The sequence below is a fragment of the Phyllopteryx taeniolatus genome, chromosome 11, assembly GCF_024500385.1.
Source record: "Phyllopteryx taeniolatus isolate TA_2022b chromosome 11, UOR_Ptae_1.2, whole genome shotgun sequence".
NCBI classification, from domain to species: Eukaryota; Metazoa; Chordata; class Actinopteri; order Syngnathiformes; family Syngnathidae; genus Phyllopteryx; species Phyllopteryx taeniolatus.
The window spans coordinates 28,756,214-28,770,755 of record NC_084512.1 but is presented as its reverse complement, the minus strand read 5'-3'; the positions used below and the strand labels follow the sequence as shown (position 1 = coordinate 28,770,755).

Below are 14,542 nucleotides of genomic sequence, written 5' to 3'. Positions count from 1 at the left end.
ATGACTAATGGTTCCCACTAACAGTTACGACGTGTTAGTGCAATGATTCGTTGTAAGAATTGACGGGGAAGAGCACATCTCGCACTTTGGAGGCAATTATTCACTCCATGTTTGAAAGTTGAATGATTTCTTCGTGGTACATTGGTTCACTTCCCACTCGGCGACGTTGGGAATACGAGTGCGAGCGGTCGTCCGTGTCGATACGCGACCGGCGACCGCTCGGGGGTGTAATCCAATTGTTCTGTTCAACAAACAAGAATCAAACGCTGTTTTCAAATACGTCGGACGACAGGCGTGTCCTTCAAACGCGAACTTCCGCTTTAGACCACGCCTCCTTTCACTTTGCTTTGAAGACGACGCTGACGAAAGCACTTTGCCGACAACCTCAGATTATGAAGGTCGTATTTTGAGCAGATGACAGAAATACCAAGAATATAAATATATATATAGACATATCAGATGAAAATCGAAGTACAGGACCAAGGCAAATCAAATTCTATTAAATAGGCTTCATGTTGCCAAATAAAATGACATATTCAAATGCATATGAATTTTCTAAATGACGTCACAAATGTTTAATATGCACAACACCTACGAACAATTGAGACACCTGGGAACCGTTTGCAATTGTGCAAAAAAAAAAAAAAAAAAAGCACAAGAGTAATCCCTCACTATATGGCGGATTCAGTGCATCGCAATTATGATTATTATTTTTTTAAGTCGGTGTCGTGCAATTACTCACCTGCACATCTCTGATACAACCGGTTAGCTTTATTGGCTAATTGACTCACGGGTCAGTTGAGCTTCTGTTCTTTGCAGAAAACAAAGCTCACGGAATACCTGACCCGTTTAAAACAAAAGCCACAGTCAGCGCTTTATAAAATAAATTCACAAACACCAACGGATAGCTAATGCACGCACTCAGAACCATATCGACAAGAACAAATGTAAGCAAAGAGCAACGTTCAGCTTGATTTTCTACAACTACAGTCCTGTAGTTTAAAACATCACCGCAAAGAATTCTGGGTACCCATAATACTTTTCACTAAATTGCCAGGACTGCGAATGCGAGGAACAGTGCAAATAGTTAAGTCAGAAAATTGGCTGTTGTTGACATCATTCAAGCAGGGCATGTGCTCATGTTGCGTGTGTGCATAGCGACCTCATGTGGACAAATAAAAGTACGTAAAGCTCTCAGTGCAGTTTCACAAGTTAGCATAAAACGTGTGAATGTCTATATCATAAAGAATTAGCTGCTACTTGGCCGATTTCATTTACTGCGTGGGTTTCCTGCACGTCCACTTTCAACTGAGTTCCTTTCACATCCGTTTGACGACAAAATGTGAAATCTTTGGGACACCCTGTATTACGCCCAAGTTAGGAATTATACATCTGCTTCAAAATATGTGCAAAAAACTTTGATGAAAATCCATTTGTGTGTGTGTTTTTTTTTTTTTGGGGGGGGGGGTTTACTAAATATGTTGCTGAAAAATTGTTACTGCTCCTAAAAACATCAAAACTGAATGTAACAGAAATGCTTTTCATTAGGCAACGATGATATGCACTTTTCCTTTTTGTATTTTTTATTTTTATTTTTTTGCATATTTGAAAGAAAGCTTGTTGAAGTTGGATTGAAATAATAAAGTCAATTATGGTTAGAGTATGAATCTGTGTGACACATTGGGAGACCAATTCTTGCTACGCTAAATGCTAAGTACCTGCACACGTACACAAACATCACATGAACGCACAAACATGAACATGAAGTGGAGGGTGACGTTCGTATTGTGACAGTTGACAAGTTTTATTTGGGTTGTTAGTGGAGATGACGTGGCAACATGCAACAGGGAAAAAAAAGAAATCAAGACAATGACACAATAAAAACATTTAGAATGATGATAATAAGACGACAACAAAAATAAACACCAGAAGTGATGAGCGGGAATGTCATAAAACAAAACAAAAATACACACAAACGGGGTGAAGATGATGATGATGTTTGTGTCACATTGATCCATTTCAAATGTGTGTTTCACGTATCCTCCATTTTGACTTTTATTTGTGCTTTAAAGTCTTCAGTGACATATACAGTAGCGTGTACCGGATCGATAAATAGATTGAGAAGACGTTTAAATTGCTGCGGCGGTCGGTCACGTGTTGACGAGTTTGTAGAGGATAACGTAAAGAAGAAGAAAAGACATTAAGAGCTGAGTGGACAGGAGGACGGGGGGGTCGGGCTGGGAGGAGGAGGGGAAGGAAAAAGAAAGACAAATGAGGGAGAGAATCAACGCCGGTTTGTGTGGGTGTCTCGCCGTCTTTGTGTGTACATACACAAGCAAAAACAAAAACAACAACAACAACAACAACCACCTATCAAAATAAATGCTAAATATCATCTTGTAGCCATCAAGCAATCCATTCTTAAGGCATTACATCAAAGTAATAAAAAAAAAGTTCAACGCACCCAAGGAGGAATTCAAGTGTTTAGAATCAGCGTGTACGTAATGATTAGATTTGCGTGTTTGGAGAAAGTATTTTATTGCGCTTTGTTTCCCTGGAGTTTGGAGGTTGTATAGAAACTGAGAAGAATGTGAGTGTTCACACGTATATTGAAGAGGAATCACTTATGTTTGAAGTGGTCGTACTACCGTTATTTCTCGTGTATAACGCGCACCCCCAATTTTGGGGTGACCTCAAAATTCTGCAAAACCCTTCAACCTATGTATAATGCATTTGTACAATGCATGATTTTGCTTCTACCCATATGATCAAAACAAAGTATTATCTGTAGTTTGTTAGTTAAGCACTTTATTTGAACACGTAATACTTTCTTTTGATTTACTTGCTCTTATTTTGAAATTCACAGCCCTACTTTTATTTAGTAAATGAGAAAACCCACAGTTGTGCTCAGATGTTTGATTCCCCAGGCAGAATTTAAAATGATTGAAAGAAACCATGAAGGGCCAGACGAAGCACATTTTATTTTATTTTAATGGGATTCAAATTAAACGGTCAAGCATTTCAGAAAAGCATTATCATTCATCAAAACATAACCATCGATAAATTAATGATGGTTGTTGTTTAGTCATCAGTTGTATTTAAAAAAAAACAAAAAAAAAAACCATTTCATAAATTCTGCCTGAGTCTGTAAACTTATGAGGACAATTGTACATATATGCAGTCATATGTACGTACCCCTGGAATATTAGAATTAAAGTGGAGGCGACAGCTTTTTTATAACCACTAGGTGGCGGTGGGATATTAGAATGAAAGTGTACAACTTTTTCATAACCTCTCGATGGCGGCGTACATTTATAAAATGGGAACGTCTTTTTCATTTCCCCCGATACCCATGTATAAAGCGCAATATTGACGTTTGACAATTCTTTTTCGGGGGGGGGGGGGGGGGGGGGGGGTGCGCATTATACACGAGAAGTTACAGAAATTGAGTGTTTTGAGAAATGTATCAGGACAGAGTTTCTGAGGGTGTATTTATTGTGTTCATAAGTTTGTGGGTGTATAAAGTTTATAAGTTCGTATTTGTTTGCTGTCCTCACACCATATTTAAAAAAAAAATAAAAAAAATACCTTGTTCACTAAAACCTGATTGTCAATGTTTCTAACTATAATTTAATGCATTGTCACTATTCCTTTTGTAATTAATTTATTTGATCTCTATTATTATTATTATCTTAAATTCATTTGAGTTCTTTCTTTTCTTTTAATTTGATGTTGACACTGAGGTTGCTAATGTTTGTCTTTTTTTTGCGTGTGACATTTTGTCGCATCTTTGATTGTGCGGGAGCCCCTCGCAAAACCGCACGTCGCGTCTCAACGGCTTCATCGCGCGGGAATAAAGAATTTGCAAATGCGTGCGTGAAGCGTACAAGAGGCGCGTTTGTGAGTGTGCGCCGTTATTGCGGCGGTGCGTGTCTGCGCATCTGCAGGTTTCGGGTGTTGTAGTATTGCTGGTAGGCGGGCGAGCGGTAACTAACCCTGGCCGAGTCCAGCTCGCTGCTCAGCCCGTTCTGACTTGGCGCGTCGCCGTCCCTAAACACACACACACACACGCACAAAGAGAACACACACACACACACACACACACACGCGCGCACGTCAACACCACCAATGACTGGTTGATGAGCACATTTCCTTTTCATTATTTGAACATCTATAATTTGTAAGACGAGACGGTAGGGCTACAACTAACGATATTTATAATCCATCTGTCGATGAATTTTTTTCATGAATCAATGAATTGGATGAAAAAACAAATTCCATCCCTTGACTCAAAAAGAGGACATGATTTCAAACGGCCAATTGATGCCGATTCAGTTGCCGGTTTGGTTTCTTCCTCCGATGGGAACGCACGCTCTGCGGCGCGCCGCCTTTAGAGGGCGCCGCTCACCAGCGAGAGACGCGCGGCCGGCCGGCGGCAGACGCCTCGAGTCGGCGCCGTGATTGTCGCTCTTAAAACTAAAACTCGAACACGATGTCATCGAAAAGTAAGCTATCGATGTGACAGTTGAACGTAACGGCGGATCTCGCTGGCGGGTGCGCGGCGCTCACCTTAGTTGCGCGGTGGCCGACGCCTCGGCGCTCGGCGGCTGCTGCTCCTTCTCTTGCTCCTCTTGCCTTCTTCTCACTTCCAGTAATTCCATCTGAGGGGGCGCGTACACACATTAGGATGCGCACACGCGCGCAGTTGAAACCAGAGGTTTACACACACACACACACACACACACACACACACTATCGAAAAAGACACATACTTTTTGCAGTTAATAATAATAACTCAGAAATTTGGATTGGGCCTGCTGAGACTGTGCCAATGAGTGGAATACAAAAAGCAATCAAAAAAGATAAACAAAAGGAGTGAAGATGTTGAAAGGGAGAAGGAAGAAGTAGAAGAAGAATTTCCAAGCGTCCCCGGATCCGGGCTCACCGTGGTCAACCTTTCGAGGGCGGCAAATCGCTCCTCCCAGGTGGCGGCGGACTTCTCGAAGGCCTCGTGCCTCTTGATGAGTTTCTCCACGTCGTCCACGCTCTGCCCCATCTCGCGGCTGGACAAGTACGACTCCTGGCCCAGGAGCCAGGCCTCGGCCACGCCTGCGTCCCGCGAGAACTGGTGCACCTCCAGCACTGCGCGCGCACGCACGCACGCACGCACACACACACACGCCTGTCAAAAGGCCTTCGCACGCCGCTTTTGCTACGATCGGACGCGAGGTCTCACCCAGTCGGAGCCACTCCCACCGGTCCTCCCACTTGTCAATCATCTCTTTTCGCTTGTCCGTCAACTGCAGCAACTTTTCTTTGATCTGGACACACGCACGCACACGCACGCACCCTTGAGGACGCGCTCGGGACCTTTTTACGCACATCCAAAGTTCATTTGACACTCGTGGGGCAAAGGTCGAATGAAGTCACATTTTTTGGGGGGACATTTGAAAGTTTGGAATCAGCAAATGTAGACCATTTAAGGAAATTAAACTTCGTCTTAAATTCACTTGAATTTGTTTGCGACAATTGGACATTTAACATTTAAACTAAAGTTCATAACATTCACATTTTAGAGAGTTTAATGAATTTAAGACTAAATGAATCCAATAAGACATTTAAGGTCAATAATACAGAAATTCACTTTTGAGTTAACAGTAATCTTAGACAAGTCAAACAAGCTAAATTAACCCAAATGTAAGATTTGAAAAATATTTTTAGGATCACAATAAGATGATTTATGATACTTTTATGAATTTAAGATTAGAAACGAATCAAAATAAAACTGACATTCGTATGTTGGACAATTTAAGGGCCAAATAGAGGCTTTTTTAAAAAAATTTTTTTTTAAAACTGCTCTTGCAATTTCTTTGCCGTTTCTAATAACATGGCTATTTGAAGAAGGCATTCCAATATTGAATGAATTGATGGCGATTTTTGGTCATATTTACTGTATAAATGAATTGGAGACAAATTGCAAGTGGACGACAAATTGCAAGTGTACGACATATTCTTTCTTCCTCGAGAACAGAGCAAAGGATGGCTGCGAAACGGGCGGGGCGTGTCCGACCTGGTGGGCCGCGTAGTGCTTCCTGGCCAGGAGAGCTTTTCCCAGCTCGATGCAGGCGCTGAAGCTGTCGTTGCGCGCGTCGATCTCGGCCTTGATGCCCTGATGGTTGTTCATCAGCAGCTCCACCGACGACACGTCGCTGCACGCACGCACGCACGCACGCGCCCGTTACTACGGCAACGGCGGCCAGCACCCAGCTACGAATACCTTGAGACTATTTCAATGCTTTCTTTAGGTATCTGTACTCGAGTACAGGGCTGCGCCTATCGACTATTCTTACAACGCCAGAACTCTAAATTGCAACATTTAATCAACAATGATTTGGATAATAGCATAATCAGTGAGAGAGCTTCTTCAACTTCAAATTCTCTCAATGCTCGAAATTCCAGCCTTAATTTGATTTGTCGATTAATGGAGGAAAAAAATCAATAAATGCCAACGGAGGAAGAAAAACTTCTACTCCACTGGCAATTTTTGGGGTATTTATTTATGAAGTAAAAATGAGATTGAAAATGTGTAAAAACAATTCGGATTAGTTTTGACTAGAAATGAAACAAAGCGTCGATAGTGCAGATTATCGTCTTATATTGAGTGTGCGTGCGTGCGTACCGCGGCTTCTCCTGCGCCTCGATGAGCCGAATGACGTCGTCCATCCACAGCATGAGATCTCGCACCAGGCTGAAGAAGCGGAACTTGTCTCCCGTGTCGGCCAGCTTCCCCCGCCGGCCCTCCGCCGCCTCCAGCAGGTTCTTCCAGGCCTCCAGAACCTGAAGACACACGCGCCGCGCAACGCGGGATCCATTGAGAAGCAGTCGCCGATCGCGGAAACCGTCAACTGTCAATCAGATACCGCGACGAGTCCTGGAAAAATGGATGCTACTTTGCCAAGCATCTTTTTTGGAATATACATACATACACGACGGGAATGACATCTTTGCATTCGTATTCCAATTTTCCACACGGAAGATATTCGCTAAGCGACAGGAAATATGACTTCCTCGCGCTCTAGCCACTCGTCGACTTTGGAAGTAACGACAGTGCAGCTCAGCTTCTGGCCGGCGGACGTCATGGACTCATTTGGAAAAGAAAAAAAAAACCATCACATAATTAACTTGTTTTCAGAGGCTATTTAAAAGCTGCTAACATCGTAACGTCTATAAAAGTGGGTTGCAACAAAATGCGTATGAAATGCATTCCATCAAATTTTCATTTGCCTTGCCTTGGCTCTTCGCTATTTTCTCTCTCTCAGCATGGCGCACGTGCACTCGCGCCCGACAACGAGGCGCTCTAAAGCGACCGTGCCATCTTAAAGCCTCGATCCGCGAGCCGGCTGTTACGTGAGACTTTTTGTTGTTGTTGTTGTTGTTTTCCTGTGACGTACGTGCACTCTCGACCAACAACGAGGCGCTCCAAAGAGGCCACGGACGCGGACTAGCATGCAAGTTCTTATATAGTGGAGAAGGGGCGACTCATGCCGCAGGCCCCGTTTTAGCCGCAGCCCCCAAAAAAGATTTGAAAAACTGAAGTGGTGAAAATTCAGTAGTTCAGTAGTTCTGTCTTTGCACATTTTCAGCAATTAGCTTCAACCACGTCCAATGGAATTGGAAACCAATGTGGGAATTCACTTTCCAGGGGCTTTAAACAATAACGCGTGGTTGTCATTGTCACACTTATGTACCGACACGAGTACATAAGTGCGTCGTCTGCATGTACGTGTTATAGAAACACGAAAGTCCAAATAAATGCGCGCGTGAAGCGAGAAAGTATTTCGGTGTCCCAAATACACGACGGGTGTATTTGCAATGTAGCACAAGTGTTTGCTTTGCCAGAAACATCAACAAAACAACAAAACAAAACAAAATCCAGCACAAAGATCCAAAACAAGGACCGCGGTGCATGGCCAAGCGGAAGCGCAACGACGACTAAAATGGGTCATTTTAGTCCAAGTGGAAATCTACGAAGCGGAGATTTATGTGGGAAATGAGGCGGCGCAGCCACAGTGATGCAAAACTAATCTCACCTCTCCCTCTCTCTTCTGCAGGGGCGGGAGGAAAACAAACGCAATACAGCCGACGATGGTCACAACACACCTTCATCATCATCGACATCATCATCATCACTTCCTGAGGACGTCACCTTTCTTTAAGAAGAGACGCGTCCTATTGCATATGAAGATCAGAATTAAGACCGCTTCCACGTGTCGCAGCTCCGAGTGAGGCAAGAAAGAAAGAAAGCCGTGACAAAAAGCCTCGTGGCTGAGCAGTTCTTTCTGCCATCTATTCGAAGCAAACCATTTTCGCTCGCCTCCATCTTCAGGTGACGTAATGCCGCGCGGGAAGAGGAGGACTTCCAAAACATTTCCCAGACCGTTGAGCGGTCAAGACAGAAGATTTGAGTCAAAATAGCAGACAGACCGATAGCGTCGCTTTGCGGGAAAAAATACGAACGTGACCATATTTGGACATACGGGCTTGACGGCGACGAGATGGGAAAATACTTTCCGGAAGGCCCATTTCACCCTGGAAACCTTGGAGATAGTTTCGAAAGCAATATTCTCATTCTCGGGAAGCCGAACTGTGAGTTTTCAATAGCTACGAGCTAAAAAGAAGGAAAACGATATCTTTCACTGTTTCACGTTTTCAATTGAACATCGGAAGTAAATGTTGTAAGTGATGGAGCCGCACCCGTACTCGTGTGTCGAGTGGACCCAGCCGGACTGCAAAGAAAAGAAAAGAACCAAGAAAAAAATCATATCGGCGAGAAGCTGAATCGGCGGGGGTGCGCGCGTGTGCGCGAGCGCCTGTACGTTTGCGCGACGCGTCGGCATTTGCTGACCTCTCCTTCCCGCTTCTGGATGTCGTCCGCTTTATCTCCGGCGTACGCCGACTGCAGACGGACGGCGTCTTCTTGGAGCTGACGCACCTGAAACGGCAAAAAAACGAGGTCGTCGGGTCACGTTCGGATGGCGCCACGTTCGCGGCGTTTGGTCACGTGAGCGACTTGGATCGCATACTCGACAAAATCTCATTGCGGCTTCAGTTTCTCAGAATGGTGAACAACGCATTTAAGGCTTGATTTTAATTGTGATTTTGCTCATCGGAGTATTGAAACGGAGCGATGGGCCGAGTCATTCCGAGATGACACATTCGGAAAAATACTTTGATTTATGTATAAGAAATCATTGCAACGAATACCATCAAATCATTTGCATTTTGGGAAAATTTGAAACTCAATCACTGCTATTGACAGCTACAGAGTTCAAAAAGCCTTGTTAACCGTTATGAAATTCCGATAAAATTGACATCCATTATTTATAAACAATTATAATAAAGCCAAGATTTGATAAATTCATCTTTACAAAGTGTATATGGAGGCATTTTTATGTATTTGCTGTAACGCAATCAAGCAATTCGTTACTAATTTCGACAAATCTAAATCAATTAGAGTGCAAAGTAAATTAACGCAATGTAAAATATGCAAAGGTCATTTTGATAATCACGACTTCGAAATAAGAATTTCAGTATAATTAACGAACGTTGACTGAGAAAGATTTGTTTTGGAACAAAAATGTGCTTTTTTGGGTCGGCTTTGCGACCTGCGTGCCGAGCGCTTGGATGTCGTGCTCGAAGGCGGTGTGCATCCTCTGCAGCGTCTCCACCGTGTTCTGGTCGCGGCCCAGCTCCTCGGGCAGCTTCTTGTGTTTGTCCAGGATGCGCGCCAGGATCTCCTTGGCGTCGTGGTAGAACTTGTGCAGCTCGAAGGAGGCGGCCAGGATCTGCGTGCGCGTGTCGATCAGCTCCAGCAGGTCGGCCCAGGCCTCGTTCAGGCCGTCCTTCCACTCGGCCACCGTGGCCGCGTCGCCGTGGCCCGCGTTGATCAGCTCGTCCGCCAGCCGGTTCACGCCGTCCACGCGCTCCTGCCCGATGTTGCCCGTGTCGCGGGCGAACTCTCGGAAGCGCTCCTGCAGCATCTGGACCCGCCGGGGACAAAAAAGGCAAAAACGCAGGCTGCTCGATTTGCTGCAGCTCTAATCGATACCATGTGAAAGATCCATTCGGGTGTCACAGTACCATACACTCCAAAAATCTGAACGCGGAATGCGCGGCCCCGATTCGCTGCTATCCATACGCGCCAACACGAGGTACTACCCGTATTTGATCAATCTCTTCCAATCCATTTTGTGCTCTGTGTGCATGCGCTGACGTCATCTTTTTTCTTTCCATCCGCGTCGGTCGGGACAGGCCGGAAAAAAGGCGTCGCATAACTGCGAGCGACTAATTAGGCCCCCTTCCCCAGACGAAAGTGTCGCAACAACAAAATCCCTCCTATTTTTGGAACTTTGGAACCTATATGCGCTCACCATACAGGAAGGGCTAAACGCAGCTGAATGGCACAAAACCGCGAGCAAAATCTTCCAGCTCTGAAAATATTACAATGAAATCCCAAATAGTTTGGATGGTCAATAACGGGCCTGGGGGCAGTGAAAATGCACCGTAATACATACGTGTATATACACGCACGCGCACACGCACGCACACAATTTGAACACAATACAAAAAAAGCAGAGCTTTTTCACAAGCCCAATGTGAAAGAATTTGGAAAATAACGCACTTTACCGACTTTTGACGAGGAAAAAAAAAAATGCACATTAGACTATCAAATTTTGATAAAAAAATTTTGGGGGGGGGTGGGAAAAAAGCGGATTATGCGTGAGAGATTACGGGAAGACAACTGAGCCGATTTCGATGCGCTCTCTCTTCCCGCACGGTCGGACGGAGACTCGGAATCGGCGTGACGTCGCACGAACGTTCGCGCACGCGAGAAGCCTCCGAAGGTCGGCGACTCACGGTGACGTGCTCGTAGTCCTGCCCCAGCTCGTGCGATCCGGCCACCACTTCCCTCTCGGCGATCCACTGCTCCAAGTCGTCCACCTCCCGGTTGAGCTGGAAGAGGCGGAAGCGCTCGTCCAGTTTCCCACGCCGCTCCTCCGACAGATCCTTCAGCCCGGCGTAGAGCTTGTCCACCTGCGACTGACGCATGCCGATGCGCTCGCTGCGGGAGGCGCGCGGCGACCTCGGTCAGCTCGCGGCCTCGCCGTTGTCGGGCCGCTCGGGGGGGGGGCCTACCTGTCGGGGTGCTCGGCGGCCACCAGGCCTCGGCTGGCGGCGGACAGTCGGTGGACGGTGTCGGCGTAGTCCTCCACCGCCTGCTCCAGGATCTGATGCTTCTTCAACATGGCCACGGAACTCTGCTCGTCCTGAAAACCCAAAAAGCAAACGCCGACTATTCTCGCTGCTTTTTTCTTCACATCCGTCTTCGATTTGATTTATCGGTGAAGATTTTGTTTCACTTCCTGTCAACTGCATATACAAATCCGGTGTCTCCCATTTTGATTCTTGCGTGTACGTTTGCGCTTCCCGTTTCTCGCCAATCTACTGATGCTTTTTGCGCCACCCAATGCCGCTGCTGCCCACATTGCCTACGCCATCTTTTGCTTGATGTGCAAATGGACATTCACACACGCATAAGCAGTATTTCATTGAAAAGTATGAGGAGTACTTCAGTCTTTTTGCTACGCTTATTCTTGTGTTCCGCAATTTTCCCATTCTGTTCGATTTTCCCGACGATGCTACACCCAGGCGGACTGCGCGCTAACACGCTAAGGTTAGCAGGAAGCGAAGAGCTCGCAGACCTTGGCCTTCTCCTCGGACATCATGTAAAGCTCCTGCTCGCTCATCCAGGCTTCGGCCTCGGCCGCGTCGAAGTAGTACTGCTGGGCCTCGTGGGCCTCGCTCAGGCGGGCGTGCCGCTTCTCCGTCTCCTCCCGGATCCGCTCCCACAGCGCGCGCAGCTCGGCCAGCCGCCGGCGGATCGGCTCGCCCGTCGGCCGCTCCTCCCGCAGGATGTGCCGGCTGCGCTCGAAGATGTCGTCGTAGCGCGGCTGGTGGCCCCGGATCTCCTTCTGGAGGGTCTGCGGGCAGCGCGGGACACTCGGGTTCCTTCCGCTCACCAGAGAAGAAGACCGGACCTGAATCCTACCTGGTTCTTCTTGATGAGGAGCTGCACCGTTTGGAGGTTGTGGCCGTGGTCCGTGGACGTGGCCAGGGGCATCCTCTCCTCCACCCACAGCTAGAAAAACACACGGAGCGCAACAAGAAGGTGAGCAGGAGATGAAGCGGTGGAGCAGAGGTTCAAACAGAAGTACAAGAGGAAGAAAAGGAAAAGAAGGAAGAAGATGGAGGAGAAGCATGAGAAGGAGGCAGAGACGAGACAAGCGAGGCGAAAACAAAGAGGAGGAGGGCACGGCAAAGAAGACAACGGGACAAGAGAAGGAAAAGAGGACTCATCGGAAAGGAAGCAGCAAAATGGAGGAGGGGAAGGAGGAACGTACGATCTCGTCCTCGACGTCGCGGTTGAACTGGTGGATCTCCCTGGAGGCCATCAGGTTGTCCCTGCGGCTCTTGAGCGGCGCCTGCAGCGTGCCCAACTTGCTCTCCACGCCGCGGCGCCGGCCGTCCGCCTCGTCCGAGCCTTCGCCTTCGCCTTCCCGACTCAGCGCCTGCGACTGGCTCTGCAGCTCGGCCACCTCCTTCTGCCGCACCTCCACCTGGCTCTCCAGCATCTGCGCGGGCGCACGACGGCCGCGGTCAACCAACCAACAACGGCGAAGGGAGGGGGCGCTTGAAGACTCCCCCCAGAAAATTACACACGGTTGCATATTTCCGTGGACGTGCGTCAGGAAATGTGCAAAAATGTTGATGATTCTTTTCAAAAAAAAAAACATTAAATTTGCAAATTGAAGGACTGGAGAGAAAGGAGGAATAATTCCCAACCGACTTCAACAAGGTCTCCTCACAATGAATCCATTACCCGCAAAATAGGCGATTCGTTGATCATCGATTAGCTGTCCATTAACCTGTAATCATATATCATTGAAATGCAACTCTCTGTCAAACATGACGTTTTGATGTGGAAGAACGGCGCCTCTCGTTTTCATTTCGGCTTCACGGCAAAAAAAAAAAAAAAAAGAACGCGCTAGAAGAAATGGGACGGAAAGTTAAAGGGCAGGTTTTGCCAGGAACTTCATTCGTGACCCGCTTACATCCGGCAGACATCTACGGCTTTAGTCCAGATATGCATGCGCCAGTTGATGCCACTTTGCATGTTTTTGTACCTGAAAGTTAAACAAATAATTGTATTGAATTGTAAAAACAGTCAAACGTTCTGCCTGTAATTCAGATCTTTGTTGTTAAGGCGCATTAAGGGACCAAAAAGAACTTCAGTATTTTTTGAATTCATCAGAATTTTGTTCCCAGTTGGTGTTCATTTCTCTGAGTTGCTTCAAAAATCAAGCCTGAAGGATGGAAGCAAAACCGAAACGGGAATACTTGGCAACTTTCCAACAAGAAGACAATCTCCCAAAATCATCATAAAAAACACACAAAACAAAAAAAGATCAGAGTCAACATTGGCCTCAATATTGCTCAAGAGAAAGAAAATAAAGACGTAAACACACAAGAGAGAACGCGTTCGCTCGGCCGATGGGAATGTTCCGCCTGAAAGCGCCAGAGGGAACCGACCTGCTGCTTCTTGAGCAGGATGTTGACGGAGGTCAGGTCCTTGCCGTAGTCGTCGGACTGCAGCTGCCCGTCCAGCTCGGCCAGCCACTTGTCCAGGTCGGCGCAGCTCTGGGCGAACAGCTCGGCCTTGTTGGCGTCGAACAGACATTTGGCTTTGGTCTGCGTGGTGGACTCCAGCTCGTCCCACATCTTCTTCAGGGACGCCAGCTTCTCTCGCACCACGCCCTCCGTCTCGGGCTTCTCCGCCATCAGCGCCTGGCCGTCCTGCACATTTTTGCCAAACGTCAAACATCTTTCAGAAATGTTGATAAATAACGTAATACAATTATTATGATGATTATTATTCTTGTAACAATAATGTACTATACTGATGATCTGTCTAAATTGGAGCCAAACTCGGATTTAGAGGAGAATTGACGTGATGGATGTCTTTTTTGTTATTCAATTCTTTCTGTCTCACGTTTGTTTCGTGTTGTTCTGCATGTCAGCCGCAGTTGGTGTTGTTGTTAAAGTGCTCTGTAAAGAAAGTTCAGCGAGGCAAAATCGGCAAAATGGAGTTCGCCCACTCGAGTTCTCGGAGGCTCAATTTGTCAATTGCTGCCACAGGTGCATTTGTACAACTCAATGTCGAAAAAAAAGGCGATCCCTCATCAAAAAGAGACCATACACGTTCATTTAAAAACAATACAAATAAAAAATCCGGTCACCCTGCATACTGTAAACATCCGTGGGTGGTTGTTCCATGTTCATTCCACAGGGAATGTTAACTTGTCAAACATTTCAGGTTCTTAGGTATTATGTTTAAATGTGCATTTTATTTCCACTTTGTAAAGACATTTTTTTTTGGGTATTCTTTTTGTCAAAGTTTGAAAGCCTGTGTTTGCTTTCAGGA

The 14,542-nt window shown here is 46.3% G+C and overlaps 1 protein-coding gene across 5 annotated transcripts in view; it reads right to left on the bottom strand.

The window, feature by feature from the left end:
• LOC133486085 (spectrin beta chain, non-erythrocytic 1-like) overlaps nt 1–14,542 on the bottom strand; it is a 75,250-nt gene that overhangs the window by 7,501 nt on the left and 53,207 nt on the right. For 4 of the 5 annotated variants that reach the window (XM_061790722.1, XM_061790723.1, XM_061790721.1 and 1 more), the window contains 14 exons: nt 13,651–13,914; nt 12,462–12,692; nt 12,110–12,199; nt 11,763–12,041; nt 11,197–11,327; nt 10,918–11,122; nt 9,666–10,040; nt 8,906–8,992; nt 6,680–6,837; nt 6,071–6,209; nt 5,237–5,321; nt 4,946–5,142; nt 4,570–4,661; nt 3,996–4,050 (listed from right to left, as the gene is read on the bottom strand). In XM_061790722.1, coding sequence (XP_061646706.1) covers nt 3,996–4,050; nt 4,570–4,661; nt 4,946–5,142; nt 5,237–5,321; nt 6,071–6,209; nt 6,680–6,837; nt 8,906–8,992; nt 9,666–10,040; nt 10,918–11,122; nt 11,197–11,327; nt 11,763–12,041; nt 12,110–12,199; nt 12,462–12,692; nt 13,651–13,914 — 2,388 coding nt within the window. Of the gene's footprint in view, nt 1–1,785; nt 2,238–3,995; nt 4,051–4,569; nt 4,662–4,945; nt 5,143–5,236; nt 5,322–6,070; nt 6,210–6,679; nt 6,838–8,905; nt 8,993–9,665; nt 10,041–10,917; nt 11,123–11,196; nt 11,328–11,762; nt 12,042–12,109; nt 12,200–12,461; nt 12,693–13,650; nt 13,915–14,542 lie in introns of those variants that run through there. The other variant, XM_061790724.1, reaches the window with a different exon arrangement.